Source organism: Pongo pygmaeus, chromosome 13 (genome assembly GCF_028885625.2).
Source record: "Pongo pygmaeus isolate AG05252 chromosome 13, NHGRI_mPonPyg2-v2.0_pri, whole genome shotgun sequence".
Taxonomy (NCBI): Eukaryota; Metazoa; Chordata; class Mammalia; order Primates; family Hominidae; genus Pongo; species Pongo pygmaeus.
This window is the reverse complement of record NC_072386.2, coordinates 66,844,060-66,864,310: the sequence shown is the minus strand read 5'-3', so window position 1 is coordinate 66,864,310 and position 20,251 is coordinate 66,844,060. Positions and strand designations below refer to the sequence as shown.

The 20,251-nt window shown below is 34.8% G+C and overlaps 1 protein-coding gene across 5 annotated transcripts in view; it reads right to left on the bottom strand.

Moving 5' to 3' along the window:
* Window positions 1–20,251, bottom strand: part of VPS13A (vacuolar protein sorting 13 homolog A) — a 249,091-nt gene that overhangs the window by 207,862 nt on the left and 20,978 nt on the right. For all 5 annotated transcript variants that reach the window (XR_010123324.1, XM_054500058.2, XM_054500059.2 and 2 more), the window contains exons 2-10: window positions 16,631–16,674; window positions 15,208–15,250; window positions 11,192–11,287; window positions 10,513–10,614; window positions 7,043–7,152; window positions 5,916–5,975; window positions 3,779–3,838; window positions 3,495–3,575; window positions 2,423–2,480 (exon numbers count right to left, since the gene is read on the bottom strand). Coding sequence is in view for 4 of the 5 variants with exons in the window: in XM_054500058.2 (XP_054356033.1) it covers window positions 2,423–2,480; window positions 3,495–3,575; window positions 3,779–3,838; window positions 5,916–5,975; window positions 7,043–7,152; window positions 10,513–10,614; window positions 11,192–11,287; window positions 15,208–15,250; window positions 16,631–16,674 (654 nt within the window). In the remaining variant the exon portion in view is untranslated. The remainder of the gene's footprint in view (window positions 1–2,422; window positions 2,481–3,494; window positions 3,576–3,778; window positions 3,839–5,915; window positions 5,976–7,042; window positions 7,153–10,512; window positions 10,615–11,191; window positions 11,288–15,207; window positions 15,251–16,630; window positions 16,675–20,251) is intronic.

The following is a 20,251-nucleotide window of genomic DNA, read 5'->3' as shown; positions in this document are numbered from 1 at the left end:
TGGCTTCCTTGCTCCTCAGCTTGCAGATGGCCTATTAAGGGATCTCACCTTGTGATCATGTGAGTCAATACTCCTTAATAAACTCATCTTTGTATATACAACTGTCCTATTAGTTCTGTCCCTCTAGAGAACCCTAACATACCTCAGATACATATTTTTTAATTGAAGAGCTCAGAAGAGAATTTACATCAACTCTTATCACCATATCTACTCATCTACTCAGTATAAGGACTTCTCTCACAACTAAACTCTATCATATAAATTAACTATGCTCCTATCTGCAGCAAAACTCTTCACTTGCGTACTAGACACCATTCTCTTTCACCTACATCAATCCAGAAACTGTCCCCCGTTTCTCCTGCATCATCAATTTGTCATGTTCTACTGGATCATTCCCATCTCAGCCTATAAACAAGCTGTCATCTCTCTGATTAAATATAAACACAAACAAAAAGAATCCCTTCATTCTCCCTTCGCTCTCCAACAGTTATGCCAGTTATCAATTTTTTACTTCTGAGCTCCAAACTTCTCCTTCATAGCCTGCTCTGAAAAATGACTTGGGGATCTTTAAATATGTTTCCTTTGAAGGCAGAGAATGTAGAGAAAAAAATTTTTTTTTCTTTTTCCAGCTGGTGTAATGTTAAGCTTTATCAGTAGAGGACACTGGAGAGACACTGCAGGAGGAAAGAGTTATGCTGCCTGGTTCCACTATGTTCATTCAATAGACTCCTGCAAGAACATGGCTTCTCCCACACCCAGGTTTCTACAGAACCAGTAGCTTCTGCAGTGTCTGGTTCCTCCAGCACGGAGTTCCTCAGCACTGGCCTTTTGCAGTACATGGCAGCTAGAAGCAGCCAGATGCTAGCAACTTCCCCCAGCACCTTGCTAAGGCAGTTTTGTACTGGAGTGCATTCAGAGAGACACCCCTCCATGAGGCTCCCTAGAAGTAGATTTCCAGAAAGTTCCAGAAAGTGAAGTACCAACAGGTTTTGCTGGCACAGCATCACAGATAATTTCCTGCCATTCAACAAGCCACGCTATGTCCTCCAACAAGGTCTACAACTCAGTCCTGAGGGAGGGGGACCCTCTCTTTTGGGCACCCCGTCTTAGCCCTAGGGTAGGGGATGTTTCTTCTGTCTATATCTTTAGCATTTTAATGAGACAGTCCATTGTTACTCCAGTCTCCTCTTATAGTCGGTAATTCTTTATATTAAATTTGTCCTCTTCAAATTACTCAGTACTTTCTCTCTCCTCACTGAACTCTGATACAGCAAGAAATGACTTCAGGGCAAAGGAGAAATAAGTCGAATTTACGATAATGGATTTGAAAATCATAAACACATATGACAGATAACTCATCTGTTCTGAATATTTCCTACGAGAAGAGAATCAAGAAAATGAAACCAAATGCAAACCAATAAAAATAATTATTTTAAGAGTGGGCACAAAAAGAAGAGTCACTTGAGTAGTCATGAAGGTATATAATATAGACAGAAAAGTATCACTGAGCCAAGAAAGGAAATACTTTCAGGAAGGATATTCTATGGTTAATGACATCAGGCATGCAAATTCAATAATTAAGTTATCCATTACCAACTTTTATTAAGTGCCCTCATCATAGAACAGCACTTTTTTTTGTTTGTTTTTGTAGAGACGGAGTCTCACTCTGTCACCCAGGCTGGAGTGCAGTGGCATGATCTCGGCTCATTGCAACCTCTACCTCCCAGGTTCCCAGGTGGCTCATGCCTGTAATCCTAGCATTTTGGGAGGCCAAGGCGGGCAGATTGCCTGAACTCAGGAGTTGGAGACCAGCCTGGGCAACATGGTGAAACCCCATCTCTACTAAAATACAAAAGAAATTAGCCAGGCGTGGTGGTGTGTGCCCATAGTCCCAGCTTCTTGGGAAGCTGAGAAACAGCACTGATTTTTTTCTTTCTGTTTCAGTAATTCATTTCTGATTGTAAAAGTAATGCATGCTCATTTTAGAAAATTTGGAAAACACAGAAAAGTATAAATGTAAAAAATTTTAAACGTAGCGTGATCTTACTATTTTAAAAAAGGCTGTACTAGCTAGCCTTTTTTAAAGGCTATTTTGAAATGTCTTCATAAATGCCATTTTGAAATGTCTTCATAAATATTACCCTAATTGTTACTGAATAATCCTTAGAGGTTTATCATAATTTATTAACATCTTTTGTTGGACATTTTCCCCTATAGTTTTGAAATACAGTCAAAAGCTTCACAACAATAAAATATGTTACTAAAAAATATAATATTATTCGCTTTTGTATATACATTATAAATACATTTAACTATATAGAAGGAAACTTAACATGAACTAGCACAGTGATAGCAACAATGCTAATTTAAAATTTATACCAATTACTTTAACTACTTATTTTATCTTATAAAATGTACTTACCAAAATCATAACCTTCTGGAACAATATTTTCATTGACAATGCCATTCTTCAAGTCGTCCTATTAAAAGACAAATTGCTTTTATTTATATTCATGCCAATATGTCTTTTTTTGAGATGCAGTCTCTCCCTGTCGCCCAGGCTGGAGTGCAGTGGTGCAATCTCAGCCCACTGCAACCCCTGTCTCATGGACTCATGCAATTCTCCTGCCTCAGCCTCCCGAGTGGCTGGGATTACAGGCGTGCCCCACCGTGCCTGGCTAATTTTTGTATTTTTAGTAGAGACAGGGTTTTAACAAGTTGGCTATGCTGGTCTTGAACTCTTGACCTCAAGTGATCCACCCACCTCGGCCTCCAAAAGTGCTGGGATTACAGGCGTGAGCCACCACACCTAGCCATATTCATGCCAATATGTCTTTATCCTAAAAAATCCTATTATCTGCAAAAGAAAAATGTTTAAAAGCAATTTTAAAAAACCAATTCAAACTTAGGAGAACTTAGCTATGGCAAAATATTAAAGTATTAAACAATATCTCACCAAACTAATCTTATAAAAGAATGTTCTAGGAGCTATTTAGATTTGCAGGTATCATTGGGTGCAGTGGCTCACACCTGTAATCCCAACACTTTGGAAGGCTGAGCTGGGAGGATTGCTTGAGGCCAGGAGTTTGAGACAAACTTGGGCAACAAAAAGCGAGACCTTGTCTCTACAAAAAAATTTAAAAATTAGCTGGGCATGGTGGCCTGTGCCTACAGTCCTCGCTACTCAAGAGGCTGAGGCAGGAAGGATGATCGCTTGAGCCCAAGAGTTAGAAGCTGCAGTGAGCTATAATCGTGCCCCTGCATTTCAGCCTGGGCAACAGAGCAAGACTCTGTCTCAAAAAAAAAAAAAAGATATGGGGGTATGTATTCATGTTTGTGTATAGTTACACACATCTTCACCTGTATCTGTAAATTCTGCTAATAGATTGTGCCTAGAAAAAAATACTGACTACAGTATGTTAGATAAATGACAATGAATTAAACCTCATGCAAAATACGATACCAACAAATACATATAGAAAAAATTTACTTACCAAGGAGTTATCATAATCACTAAGATAAAACATCTGAGACTTCACATTCCAATAGGCAAACAGGTTATCCAATCGGATTAACTGAAAATAAAATTTATTAGATGTCTCATTTTCTTTGAAGAATTTTTAACATACACTATTTTCAGAAGTCTCAAATAATTAAGTGAGCCATATCAGAGTTAAACAAATAAGCACAATTCACATACATCCTTATCTATATATTATCATTTGGCTTTCCAAAATTCTCTTAAGTCCATGAGTTGACAAACACAGTATTTATTTACCTTACGAACTAGTTTCTCAGTTTCATCATGTAAACATGGAACCCAGTATTGATCAGTTGTCTGAAAAGGAAAAAAAAACAATGGCAGTAAAAAGGTCATTCCATTTGAAATGGCAGAGTGATAAATCATTATCTACCATACCCTAGACCAATGTCCCTTTCATGAAAATGCCTTTAAAGACATATCACTCCATCAAAAAAATACTAACTGACTACAGTAAAGTGTCTGCTTTCAAGGAAGGAGCTCATTGCGGGTCAGAAAAGCAAACAAACAGGCAACTTCCAACAGGTAAGTGCCACAGTAGAAGTTAAATACACAGTTCATTGAGAGGGCATGGCAGGAGCATCCAATTCAGTGGTGTGATGGATAAAGGGATGTTATATATAACCTAATATATAACATGTAACTAAAAATTATTGATTCTAAGGTAGACAGGAAATATGATTCACAACAGGCAGAGCCCAAAGGTACGCAAATATATGACACATTCAGGCAACTGAAGTAGCTCAGTATGCGGGAGAATATAATGCAATACAGACAGAGAAAAAAGGTAAAACCAGGTACATTGCCTGGGGTCGGTTTAAAAAGGGTTTATAAGTTGTTTAAGGACAAAACTAAGAGCAATGAAAAGCCATTGAGAACAATAAAGTGATCAGTTCTTTATTTTAGAAAGATGGTTTTTGTTTCTATGTGGAGAACTGAATGGATAATTAGAATAGTAGCTCTCAAAGTTTAGCATGCATTAGGATCACCTAGAGCAGTGGTCCCCAACCTTTTTGGCACCAAGGACCAGTTTCATAGGAGATAACTTTTCCATCAGGGGCACAACCTGGATCCCTGGGATGTGCAGTTCACAATAAGGTTTGCTAGGATCCTACGAGAATCGAATGCCACCTCTGATCTGACAGAGCTCAGGTGGTAATGCTCACTCCCAGCCCTTACCTCCTGTTCTGTGGCCCAGGAACCCTGACCTAGAGGGCTTTGTAAAACACAGACTGCTGCATCCAAATCCTAGAGTTTCTAACTGAATAGGTCTAGGCTGGCAGACAAGTTTCCAAAGGTGATGATTAGTAACTACTGTTATCATGGTTACCAATGATCTTCACATTGCCCAATCCAATGGCTAATTCTCCATTCTTATTTTTCAACTTAATGACAGTATTTGAATAACTTTTTGGAGGGTATTTTTTCTTTTTTCATTGCAGTGGGGCCACATTTTAAAAAGAAACTGTGGAGTCTCTCTGACCCTGCTCTGGCTTGGGAGGTTGCCCAATTTAAAAATAATAATAAAATTAAAAAGAAATCATACACAAAACCCAATACATATAACAAATAATCATGCAATGAAATACACAGCAGTTAAACTGAATGAATTTTGTTACATGTGGCAACACAGATAAATGTCAAAAACACTGGAAAGTGCAAAAAGGAACTCATAAAAGAGTCATATAAAACATGCGTAAACTTTTAAAATCCTACATTTTTAATAGATATATTATATAAAAGTTTTAAAATTTGGGATATTTATCTCTGGGGAAGGACGGGTGGGTAGAAGTAGAAAACAAAAGGGATTCAAACTTTATCCAAAACAGCTTGTTCCTATAAAAATACTTAAGACTTTAAGCAAATAGGCTATTTTAATAGCTATTTAACAGCTATCCATTCTGGAGGCAAGCATATGTTTCAAAATTCTCTACATGTTCTTATATTTTTAAAATTCCTCAATTTCAAAAATTAAACAGGAAAACACTATGCTACAATATTAATGATGATATTGAGAAAAACTGATGATTTTTGTTTTTCAAGGCTTATCGAAGTTTCAGATGAACTTCTGAACATTTATTACTTGTATTTGGTACTTACTCATTACAAACTTGGAAATGGATTTTTTAAAGTAAGCAAAGGCATCTAACATCATAATTACCAATAATAATAGGACCTCATATTTCTGAATTTGATTTTCAACCATTTTTTGAAATGTGAATCTACATACCCTCGATTCCAATCCAATCGAGACCCTTTGTGCACCCGTTCTACATAGACACCTATTTCTGATGCTGGCATATACAAATAGTAGTAGTTTAATAGACTATATTGCACATTAAATATGGTTAAGATTCTTTTATAAACAAAATACCTGCATGCTCAGATTTTGAAGGGAAATACCAAATGACAGCGGTTTGTCCCGATTTGTGATCTAAAGAGGAAAGAAAGTAAAATTTATTCAGATTTTTAGTAGTTGAATAAAATTCACTTTATAGAAAAAACTGTCAATGTGTGGTGGCTCCCGTCTGTAATCCCAGCACTCTGGAAGGCCAAGGCAGGAGGACTGCTTGAGCTCTGGAGACCAGCCTGGGTAACACAGTGAGATCCTGCCTCTACAAAAAAAAATGTTAAGAAAATTAGCCAAGCCTGGTGGGGTGCAACTGTAGTCCCAGCTACTGCAGGGTGGGTAGGTGGGGGTGAGGTGGGAGGATCACTTGAGCAAGGAAGGTCAAGGGTGCAGTGAGTCATGATCGGGGAACCGCACTCCAGCCTGGCGACAGTGTGAGGCCTTGTCTTGGGAAGGGGAGGGGAGGGGAGGGGAGGGGAGGGAAGAGGAGAAGAGAAAGAGAGAGAGAGAGAGAGAGAGAGAGGGAGGTGGGGGGAGGAAGGGAGGGAGGGATAACTTTTTGGGAAGTAACTTATTTCAAACATTCAGAAACATTTTATTACTTTCCAGAAAAACTTTCATTCCTATATTTTTCCTAAAACAAATTAGAATACTAATTATTAATGTATTCGTGTTACACAGGAATATTATACTTCATGTTTTCCAGTTTACAAAAAAAATTATTAAAAAAGACTAACAAAATACGATTATAAAGCAAATAATTATCTGGTTAAGAGAAAACAAATGACCTATTCAGGATCAAAGAATTATTTAAGGCTAGCTCCACTAATTGCTAGACCAGTACTCCATCCAGGAGGTAAATACAGCATACTTTAAAGTATTTTAAAAATACATAACTGCTAAATTCATAATTCCCAAGGCATTTCCTTCATGATCTAATGTCTGAACATTTTGGGAAAGTGTAGAATCAAGCACTCAACACTAAGGACTGCAAATTACAACTATAATTACAGAAAAGAAGGATCACATCATCTTTAGCTCTGTATCCTTTTGGGATTTAATAGGTTGGCCATTAAAAAGTAGGTGTCAATAAATAGTAAAATAACTTACATATAAATATAAAAACAAACATCACATATTAAAATACTTACATCATCTTCATAACGAATATGGATACTGGAAATTTTCACCTGAAGATTTTTTATGATCTGTGTAACTAATTTTTCTGCAAAAGTGTCCTGTTTTTCCGGCAGATGTTGTTCTACAATTGCAAATATTCCTTGTTTAAAATTGAATGAAAAATATACTCTATAAATATCCACATACTGAAGTAACATGCGTATGTTGCCTTGCTGAAGTATACATATATATGTAAATAGAACACTAATAGCTTGCTTTCCAAAAGTCTTTCGAAAGCAAGTAAACATTTTTCAAAAGCTAGTTTATTGTGCCATGAGACTAAAGCAGACCATGTAGAATTTACTGGCATTAAATTTTATAATTTCTGTTAACTTATGCCTGGGTACAAAAATATATTTAAACCTATGCCTGAGTATAAAAATATATTTTAAAAATGAAGATTATTGGGTAAGAATTATAATAGACTTAAATGAGAAAATCCACTAACAGCAGCAAAGCAGAAATCTCTCTCAAAATTAGTGATACCACCATTAAGTTCCCTGTGTATAGATGTGTAAAATAGTTGAATATCCTCCTCTCCCAGTAAATACAAAATAGGAAATAAGATCTTCTTCCTCTCTTCTTTTGAACAAGGATAAAAGAAGTTCATCAACTATTTCATGTTCAGAAAACAGTATTAACTATCTCAAGTTCCATTACTTCCCAAAGAAATAGAAAGAATCAAGAATTGGAGGGGCAAGGTGGCTCACACCTGTAATCCCAGCACTCTGGGAGGCCGAGGCGGGCAGATCATGTGAAGTCAGGAGTTTTAGACCAACCTGGCCAATATGGCGAAACCCCGTCTCTATTAAAAATATAAAAATTAGCCAGGCATGGTGGTCCATGCCTGTAGTTCCAGCTACTTGGGAGGCTGAGGCAGGAGAATCGTTTGAATCAGGGAGGTGGAGGCTGCAGTGAGCCGAGATCACACCACTGCATTCCATCCTGGGAGACAAAGTGAGACTTTGTCTCAAAAAAAAAGAAAAAGCAAGAATAAAGAAGAATAAAGAATTGAGGTTCCTAATTTTTTTGAAATATGCCTTTGATAATCAATAGTTATTATCCTTTTTCTCCCCTTAAAAATGCCAATGAAAGCTATATTCTTTTTTATTTCTAATTCTGTTCCTCTTTTCATATTTCTAGTCCTATATAGAAATAATATATATAAATCTATCTTTTCCTCTAATTGCCTATTACTCTCAAATTCAGCTGGCCCAGGAGGCCTTAGATAAAGGAAAGTTGAAGATACTAATCATATGTACCTCAAATACACCAGAGTTAAATGAATATATATACATATAAATAGATTATAGAATTTAATAGACAACAGAATACAAGCTCTTTAAAGACAAAGGATCATATTTTAATATTTGACTCTCACCACTACCTAATAAAATCTTTTCTTTTATAAATTCATTTAGTCATTCAATTAAATGTTAAGTCTTTCTTTCTCTACCCACTACTTCCTCCTGACTTCCTTATGCAGCTCAGATTCCATGATATGTTATTTTACCAACACCTTAAATTCCTTTGCTCTTTTTTCTCACATTACTGTCAATAAAGCACCAATCCTGAATAAAACCAACTATCCATTTTACATGAAAAGCATACCAATGCCTATATCTTGCAGGGTAACGAAACAAAACACAAGATGAGTTTAAAACAAACAACAACAACAAAAAACCAAGTCATAGAACCCTGGAAAGACACAGGAACTGGAAACCCCACCAAACAAAAAATAGCAAACATGGAACACAGTGGAGAGAGAGGAAGATAACAAAAGAACTGATTTAGATCTGTATAAGGAGCAGTTAAGTTAGGTCCCCTCCTCTCCTAGCCCGATATCCAAGCAACATCCCTTTCCCACCCTAGTGAGAACAGAAGGGTTTATTTTAGAGAAAATGGCCCTAATAGGATCCAAATTTTGTACATGGGAGAACAGGGAGGTTAACTAAAAGCCTACAAAATAAACAGTCATACTTAAAGCCACTTTTATTTATTTATATATAAATAAAACATTTATATATAGCCACGATACTATAAACAATGAATTCTGATTTAACCAAAAATGTGATAAAACTATATAGAGAAGATGAAAAAATAGGGTCAATCTTCATAGTACATCATAAAAGGATGTGTGTGTAATATATATATTACATGTTATATATTATATATGTCATATATATGCCAATGAAACACGAGATGAGTTTAAAATATGTAATGTCATTATATATGTTATAAAATGTTATGTTATAGATAATATGCATGTTATGTTATATATAACATGTTTTTTATATATATATGTAAATAAATCAAGAAACTGAGGTGTGAGCACCATATTTCGCAATATAGGTGCAGGCCTGGGCCAGGAACAGTTGGGTTTTTTTTTAATCCGGACACTATAATACTGCTTAACTTTTAAAGCTATGTATATATATTATCTTCATAAAATAAAAATAATTTTTAAAAAGAAAAGGCCTAAGAGACTTAGGAAAGAGGACTGGAGGTTAAGGATAAATGACTACACATAATATAAAGTAACTGTTACAGAGAAAAAACAGAATTACAAGAGATATTGCCAAGAATTACTTGTTAAATCTCTATTAATGTTTGCCAACAAGTAAAACATTTATTATTGAAGCTTATTATTTTTTATTAAAAGAAAATCAATGCATTTCAGAGACAGTGAAGTCAGTAAACTTTTTAATTTTAAGATGTTTAACTATTAAATGAATGACAGAGGAGAAGAAGATAAACAGATGACTAGGTTAAGAAAATGACTTCATGTTTCAAGATAAAGAACAGCATATTTACATGCCAAGGCAAAAAACCCACTAGGTGAGAGTATAAAAAGTAGCTGGCAGTAAGGATCAGAGAACAGGTGAAAAGGAATTAGATTTCTGCAGGACACCGCTTCCAATAATGAAAAAGAGTTGCAGTAATGGAACATATTGTCTAAGTTTAATTGGAAAATATGTGAAGCCAGAGGGTAAATAAACAGATAGAGGCAAATAGAAATATGTCAAGAAACTAAGTATCTCCAAAAGGGTGAAGAATTGATATAAAGAGAATACAAAAGCGAAGCCTAGAAAATTAAGAAAATATGCTTGATAAAATTAATTGCTATCATTAAAAACTGACCTTACCTAGTATGTATATGTGTGTGTGTGTGTGTGTGTGTATATATATATTTAAAATATGTAAACCTAATAATAATAATAAGCTAGACATATTATTTGTCTTAAGATAAATTTCCATAAGGTAAAATTTCTGTACACATAACAAGGCATACAAACCACATTAAAATTCCCCATGCAATGAGATTCTATCATATTTGTTAAATAATCTCAGCATCTCCAGAGAAAAATAATATTCAATTATGATAAATATTTAGGTCTTTTCTACTTCTCTTATTAGCATTGTTATTCACTGTTTTCTTTACCTTGATCAACTACTTTTTGTTTTGCTTCTTCTATTCTTTTCAGTTCCTTTTGCTTTGCTTCCATGAGTTGTTTCTCTTCTTTTAAAGGATCATATTTTATTCCTATAGGAAGATTAAAAAGGAAGAATCATAACTACCTTAAATTTAAATATAGTCATTCCAAAAAAATCCTTACGAATAATTATTAATTGGCCAGGCACGGTGGCTCATGCCTGTAATCCCAGCACTCTGGGAGGCCAAGGTGGGCGAATCATGAGGTCAGGAGTTCGAAACCAGCCTGGCCAACATGGTGAAACTCCGTCTCTACTAAAGATACAAAAAACTAGCTAGGCGTGGTGGCAGGTGCCTATAATCCCAGCTACTCAGGAGGCTGAGGCAGGAGAATCGCTTGAACCCAGGAGGCGGAGGTTGCAGTGAGCTGAGATGGTGCCACTGCACTCCAGCCTAGGTGACAGTGCGAGACTCCATCTTAAAAAGATAAATAAATAAATAAATAATAAATAATCATTAATTCAAAGTCTCCAAAAATGCAGAGTAAAAACCAATTTAATTTGAATTAACAAATATCAAATTTAAATATTAAAATCTCAAAAAAATTCCAAAAGTATTTTGAATATAAAGATTTTTCCATCCATAAAAAAGAATAACTTAAATTATAATTTTTTTAAATTTAACTTACTAGAAGAAGGCACTATAAGTAAATAAATTTCTTCCAATACAGCTTCAACAGGTTGAGTATAAAGGTTTTTCCATGGAATTGTAAGTTTAAGATTACCTACATTTTTTTGAAAAAAAAAAAAAAAAAAGGACAAAAAATATTACTCCTTCAACCTGCATTTATGGTTAGTCTATTTTCTGTCAGGCATTAGAAGAGATAACAAAATGGCCTTTGTACTTAAGCGCTTAATCACTTTATTGAAAGCTATTTTACAACCACAAACAACAAGTGTTTGTTGTAATGATTTGAAATTATTGTATTTATATCAGTATTATTGGAAAACCTAGATTATATTCAAAATATACAAGTTTCTATTTACAGTTCTCTGTACCATAAACAGACCAATGTTCTTCTTCCCTTAATCAACAATCCTTAATATCATAACTTTGAATTTCCCCAATTCTTACTCTAAACCTCCATATATATTTTTTTTAATGCTTTAAGATGGTAGATTAGGCCAGGCGCAGTGGCTAACACCTGGAATCCTAGCACTTTGGGAAGCTAAGGCAGGTGGATCGCTTGAACCCAGGAGTTCAAGACCAGCCTAGGCAACATGGCAAAACCCTGTCTCTATGAATAAAAACTAAAAAAATTAGCCAGGCATGACAGTATGTGCCTGCAGTCCCAGCTACCTGGGAGGCTGAGGTGGGAGGATCTTGAGCCCAGGAGGTCAGGACTACAGTGAGCCATGATCATGCTACTGCACTCCAGCCTGGGTGATAGAGTAAGACCTTTCCTCCCCCCAATAAAAGGTAGATTATATACTTTAAATAAGCGTGTGTATGTATATTTTTCATTATGTGTATATGTGTTACATATGTATGTATGTATCTACAGTAATTCATATATACACATATGGTTAATAATCATACATATAAACTATATATATGAAAAACTACACATAAAGTAATAATAAAACATTCTGGGTAATATTTGAAAATTATGCAAACTAATGAAAACACCCTAAGAAAATCAAACAGCAAAGAATTTTTTTTTAAGCGTTAAGGGTTCTTGAATACAAAAACACTATGTATGGGGTTTCTTATACTATTCACTCTAGTTTTGTATCTTGAGAGTATTTTCGTAATAGAGAGTTTTAAAATACTTTAAAATTGTTTAAATGGTATGAGTGTCTAGATTTATACAGCTGCCATAATTGTGTAAGGAACAGATTATTAAATATACTATGTTGCTAAAACTGGTTAGTGATGGGGAAATTTTTTTAAATCCACTTAGATCCATCTCATGATATTTTATAAACTCCATGTGTAGAAAACTTCAAACTGAGAAAAAGATTTCATCATACAATATCACTTCAGAGAAAAATGAACTATATCTGATTTCTTTTTTATATTTTTTGTAGAGTCACAGTCTCACTATTTTGCCCAGGCTGGTCTCAAACTCCTGGCCTCAAGCAATCCTCTTGCCTCTGCCTCCCAAAGTACTGGGATTACAGGTATCAGCTACCCTGCCCGGCCTCTAAACTATCTGATTTCTAAAAGAGGAATAACTTTCTAAGTTTTTAAACCAGAGAACATGGTGATCATTTCAAATTTCTGTACAGACCAAAAATATAACCAAAATGAAATAATAAGTTTGTGAAAAAACTGTAACAAATTTGACACGGTTAATTTATTTATAAATGTACCAACAGACTGCTTAAAATACATACAGTAATACTTCAAAAAAGTAAATCAACAAAAGGACAAAGAACAATTACAAAACTGTAAAAATAATAAACACATATTAACAGTGTGCCATTTTCACCACAAATTTTTTTTAAAAAATCCAAACTTGACCAGGCGCAGTGGCTCACATCTGTAACCCCAGCACTTTGGGTGGCTGTGGTAGGAGGATCACTTGAGTCCAGGAGTTCAAGACGAGCCTGGGCAACATGGCAAAACCCTGTCTTTACAAAAAGTACAAAAATTAGCCAGGCATGGTGGTGTACACCTGTAGTCCCAGCTACTCGGGGGCTGAGGTGGGAGGGTTACTTGAGCCAGGAAGGCATAGGTTGCAATGAGCCAAGATCGCACCACTGTACTCCAGCCTGGGCAACAGAGCAAGATGCTGTCTCAAAAACCAAACAAACAAACAAACCTTTTCTTCCTTCCCTTATAAAATGTAGACTCCTTGTAGAAAATTTGGCAAATTTCAAAAAATACACAGATGTAATTCCAAAAACCTTCCACAGAAGACAACCTCTTTTATAATACGTACGTGTGTATTTATATTTGATATACCTATAATTCTGCATTCTAAATGAGGGAAATTTTGAAAGATCAATACCCAATAATAGCAAGGGGACAATACATTCCTATAAAACTGACTGTACTACTGTATCATTCATTTGGAAACATGTACTACTTTCATACAACAAATTATGCCCCTACTATATATGCCAGGTAATGTGCTAAGTGGTGAGGATACATTAAAAATTAAACCCACTTCTTCTCAATAAACTTGATGTCTACTAGAAGGGGGAAAAAAACTGATATTTTTAAAAGACAGGTGCTATGACAGAGGTACACAACACCTTAAATGACTCTCAAAATTATCTTGGGTTTAGTTCAGTGTACTTTCTACTGTCTTATATTATCATTGAAAATTACCTTATCATTTTTAAACAAGATTAGGCAAGAAAAGAGAAGGCAGGCAGATTCTAAAGAAAATAGGTTCTATCTACTTTCCTGATATATTTTTTGACTGTTCTTGAATTGAGGTTAAATTTACATACACTGAAATACGACAATCATCACTGTAAAATTCAATGACCTTTGGTAAAAGTTTAAAAGTTATATAAAAATATGTATTGTAATATTTCTGTAACAATGGAAAAATAAAATTATTCTATAATATCCAAATACGCATTCACTGGATTATTATGGTACAGAATAAACGAGATCAAATCAACTCAGATTATGAGAAATCCTTTTTACACACTAATGAAAAAATATAAAATTGTAAAAATAGCATAATTACAGGTATTTCAATACATATAAACTTGTAAGTATTTAAAATGTACACATGTAAATAATCAGAAATATGAAAAAATTAAAATGTCAGGTAGATAAAAATGGGTGACATTCTCCCCCTCTTACGCTAAATAGTCTTTAAAAGGTAAGAGTGGGGAGGATAGAATTCTACTGTCAGTAACACATGATGATGAAAACTTTCTATGGTATGTGGTCTAATGCCAACCATAAGTACACATAATCATGAAGACCTTTATCATATAATTTAGGTAACCTTTCAGAATACTTTGTTCCCCAAGTGACAACAGTATAGCTTCAATAACAATGTATACATCCTACCACAAAACTATCTATATAACAAAAATATCTCCAAGTCCCAACTAAAGACACTATTATCTTGCACAATATTTAAACCAGTGAAACTGTAACACAAGAAACATGACAGATAAGTTTTTATTAAAGATGTTAAAACCTCAAATTCCAATCATTTACTGCTCAACCAATATATTTAAGATATAAACAGTAAACACTGGTAAAAATAATACCAAACAAGAAAAAGCACAGTATTTTCTGAAAACATACAAAAACTTGCAGAGCAGAAATTAGTTTTCAAATTGGCCCCCAGTCACAGGGCCTGGATGATGCAGAACCTATTCTTTACACAATATATCCAATATTAATCAAAATATGGCAGTGGTAACTAGTCAGAAACCTAGGAAACTGAAACAGTTAAGCTCTCCCTTACAGGTAATCCTTTGAATTAACTCAATTTACCACCTAAAGAGATATGTAATGTATTAGGATGTCAAATACCAGGCAAGGGATATATGAATCGAACAATATTTTTAAGTTGCACAACAAAGCTCTACTGAGACAAAAACACATGATTATTTTTAATTGATGCTCAGAAACATGAAAAATATCACATAATAGATATATTAGGCAAATTATTCTGGCTGCATGTCCAGGAAGGAGGATATCCCAATAATAAATATGGCTTACCTATGTGACCAACTTTAACTTTAAATGGTACATCCAGTTGACTCTACAGAAAAAATTTATATATACACAAAACATTAGTAGATACAGAGTTTAACAACATAAATGAATACTCTTTACTTCCAAAAATTATTTCAAGGGATTTTTTAATAAACTTACATATTTCCTTACCATCAACATTTATTTAAATATATAAACATATAATTGCAATATTATTATCAAATCCATAAAATCCAGGGAAGTTGTTCTTTTTATAATAATTGGGGATAAAGGTCTACAGTAAAAATGACCAGAAAATCTACTCACATCAAATCATTACCAATTTTATATTATTTTAAGAAAAAGAAGTGGCAATTACAATGTCATTTTATGCTTTTAGGGAGATTAAAACTCTATTTTGCAAAATATGCATTTTGTAAAAAATAAACTTTCAAAACATTCTCCCCATTCAAAGGATAGCCTTTTAAACAAATGGTGCTAGGAAAACTAGATATCCACTCGCAAAAACATGAAACTGAACCCTTATCCTATACCATATACAAAAATTACCTCAAAATGGATCAAAGATATAAACCTAAGAGCTAAAACTATAAAACTCTTAGAAGAAAACATAACGGAAAATCTTCATGACATTAGATTCGGTAATGACTTCTTGGATATGACAATAAAAGCACAAGCAATTTTAAAAAAAATGAACTAGTCTTTATCAGATTAAAAACTTTTCAGCTGCTCAGGAGGCTGAAAGGGGAAGACAGCTTGAGCCTAGTTGCTGAAGCCTACAGTAAGCTATGATCACACCACTGCACTGCAGCCTGGGGTGACAGAGCACGAGCCTGTCTTAAAAAAAAAATTCAGAAAACAAGTTAAAAGTTTGAAATAAAAACATCTGTATTTTTTGTATGTTTGTTTTTGTTTTGTTTTGTTTTGAGACAGAGTCTCACTCTGTCACCCAGGCTGGAGTGCAGTAGCGAGATCTCCGCTTACTACAGACTCCACCTCCCGGGTTCAAGCGATTCTCCTGCCTCATCCTCCCTAGCAGCTGGGATTACTGGCGTCTGCCACCATGTCTGGCGAAGCTTTTTGCATTTTTAGTAGAGACGGGGTTTCACCATGTTGGCCAGGCTAGTCTCGAACTACTGACCTCAAATAATCCACCTGCCTTGATCTCCCAAAGTGCTGAGATTACAGGTGTGAGCCACCATGCCCAGCCTAAAACAATATGTATTTTTAAATAGAAAAAAAATCACACTGTCCATTTGTGCTTTCAGGGAGATTAAAACTCCATTTTGCAAAATTTACATTTTGCAAAAATTATTTACAAAAAACTTTCTCAAATTTAAATAATTTAAGGTGACAAACTGAATCAGGAAGAAGTATACATAATTAAATGCAATAACTTTACAAATTTTTCATAGTCAAAACCTACCAGGGCATTTTCTTTAATTTGAAGATTCTTGAGGGCCACAGCTCCTAAAAAAGATTAAAAAAAAGATTCAAACAATCAAATATTTTTCATTTTAAAAAGTTAATAAGCATGCTTCATTCCTGTCATAATCACGAAAAATATATAAATAATGTGCATAACAGATAATATAATCTGCCTATAATCTTATTATCTCACCTTCATTCTACATAGTCTAACAGAGTATGCTTGACCAAATCTTCACTTATTGTAACTTTTGACCTCTGCAATCGTAGCTCAATGTTAATATATACAAACATTTTAATCAGAATTATACAAATAATATAAGTCTAACAAAGTAGCATGATACAAGATCAACATGCAAAAAGTAAACTACATTTAAATATACTTGCAATAAACCATTGGGAAAAAATTATTTAATGCAAGATCAGTAAGCCCCAAGATACATAAATAAAAACTTCCCAATTCAAAGCCAATAAAAAAAGAAAATGAGAAAAATAATAGAACAGAATGTCCAAGAACTACAGGACAATTGCAAAAGCTGTAACACACAGGTAATGGGATTAACGAACGTTTAAAATACACTGCTATAACATTAGGATGTTACATGTAACCCCATCATAACCACAAAGAAAATATCTTTAGAACATACACAAAAGTCATCCAGGCATGGTGGCAGGCACCTGTAGTCCCAGCTACTTGAGGAGGCTGAGGTGGGAGGATCACATAAGCCTAGAAGTCCAGCTTGGGCAACAGAGCGAGACCTCATTGCTATCTTGATGTTAATATTAATTATATTATTAGTTAATTAAACACAAAATGAATCAAAGTTGCTACAAAAAATTAACTAAACCAAAGGAAAGGCAGTAAGGGGTAAAACAGAAAGAAGAAATGCTGTAAGACACATAGAAAGTAATTAGCCAAATGGCAATATTAAGTCCTTCCCCATCTGTAACTACTTCAAATATAAATGGCTTAACTCCCCTATAAAAAGACAGATTGGCAGAATGGATTAAAATAAACAGGATCCCGGCTGGGAGCGGTGGTTCACGCCTGTAATCCCAGCACTTTGGGAGGCTGAGGCAGGTGGATCACCTGAAGTCAGCAGTTCGAGACGAGCCTGACCAAAATGGTGAAATCCCACCTCTACTAAAAGTACAAAATGAGCCAGTCGTGGTGGTGCATGCCTGTAATCCCAGCTACTTGGGAGACTGAGGCAGGAGAATTGCTTGAACCCAGGAGGCGGAGGTTGCAGTGAGCCGACATCACGCCACTGCACTCCAGCCTGGGCAATAGAGTGAGACTCCATCTCAAAATAAATAGAGAGAGAGAGAGAGAGAGAGAAAATAAAAGTACGTGGTCTACAAGAAACTCACTTTGGCTCTAAGGACACTCATAGGTCAAAAGCAAAAAGATTAAAAAAAAGTAAGCCCATGCAAAAATAACCAAAAGAGCAAAGATACCTGGGCATCACTAATCCAAAACTCCAAAATCGGAAACTTTCTGAGCGCAAACATAATACCACAAGTGGATGATGAAGATGAAGATGATGATGTTACCAATGCAAAAAGGTACCGATAGACCACATGGTGAAAATGTGTGATGGGCTTATTAAAGGACTGGAGCAGCATGCATTCATAACAGAATAATAAATTATGACAGTTTATAAAATCAGAGACTTCTCAGACAAAAAACAGTTAGTGAGGCAGATGGTTCTAGAGGAAACATTTTTAAAAGCCATCTAGCAAAATGCCTCCTCATCCCTTGAGGATCCAATTCTGGGCCCCTCAACTGCTTCTAATGTTTCTTCTCACTTGAAAAAAAAATAAAATAAATAAAGTACATTCTACAGTTACCTTTTAATCAAAACACACCATTGTAGGTGGAGACTGAAAGCCTGCCTGCCACTGTTTGTTGCTGCTGCTGTTTAACAGTGGATACATATATTCCCAGTGATGCTACTGTGCTGCTTACTCACCCTGAACATATTATATTTTCACTGAATTAATGGTACCTCATATGTCTTACTGTTAAGAACTTACGTGTGAATATATGTGAGAAAATGATTGCTTATCAGCATATAAATTCAGAGTCAAGAATAATGATGATGCCAAACAACCACAGATTGTCCACATGGGTGGCTGAGACAGTGACACCTTTCCTTTCTGATGGTTGAAGGTACACAAGCTTTGTTTCATGCAGAAAATTATTTAAAATATTGTATAAAATTATCTTTGGGCTATGTATACAAGGTATATTTGAAACATTTTAGACTTTGGTCTCATCTCCAAGATATCTCATTATGTATATGTACGTATTCTAAAATCTGAAGAAAAAAAATCCAAAATCCATATCACTTCTGATTCCAAGCATTTCAGATAAGGTATATTCAACCTATACTAATATTAGACATATAAACTTTAAGTCAAAATCTGTTACAAAAAACAAAGAAGGGCATTATATAATGATAAAACCGATACTTCACTAAAAAGATGTAACAATTATAAACATGTATGCACCAAACGTGAGACCAGCAAAACGTATGAAAACACTGACAGAATTGAGGAGAGAAATAGATAGCACTACATTACAGTAGAAGGCTTCAATACCCCACTTTCAGTAATGGACAGAACAACCACACAGAAGATTAATAAGGAAATATAGGACTTAATACTATTGACCAACTGGACCAAAAGACACATACAGAACACTCCACCCCACAACAGCAGAATACACATTTTTCTCAGGTGCACATGGGACATTCTCCAACATATATGTGAGGTCATAAAACAAGTGTCAAAATTTTTGTAAAGAGAAAAGAAAACATACAAATGGTCAACAGGTATATACATGAGAAAAGGCTCAGCATCACCCATCATCAGATAAATAAAAATCAAAACTACAAGAAGATATTACCTCAACCTATTAGAATGGCTATCATCAAAAAGACAAAAAAAATAACAAATGCTGGTGTGACTGTGGAGAAAGGGAAACTCTTACACACTGTTTTTCGGAGTACAAATTAGTACAGCCATTATAAAACACAGTATGGAAGTTCTTCAAAAAATTTAAAAATAAAATTACCATATGATCCATCAATCCCACTAATGTATAAATATCCCAAAGAAATGAAATCAGTTTGTTGAATAGAAACCTGCACTTTATGTTTATTGCAGCACTTTTCACAAAAGCCAAGATATGAAATCAATCAAGTGTCTACAAACAGATGCACTGCTAAAGAAAATGTATATATATACACAATGAAATACTATTCCCCATTAAAAAAATAAAAAAGAATAAAATCTTGTCCTTTGCAGCAACACAGACGCACCTGGAAGGCATAATGCTAAGGGAAATAAGCCAGGCACAGAAAGACAAATACTGCATGATCTCACGTGTGAAATCTAAAAAAGTTGACATCTCATAGAAGTAGTGTATAGAATAGTGGTTGCCAGAGGCTGGGGAATATTGGCGAGAGGGGAAATAGGTAAAGATTGGTCAATGAGAACAAAGTTACAGTAAGATGAGAAGAATAAGTTCTGGTGTTCTATTGCACAGCAGAGTGACTATGGTTAACAATACCGTATTGCATGTTTTAACATAGCTAGAAGAAAGATTTTGAAT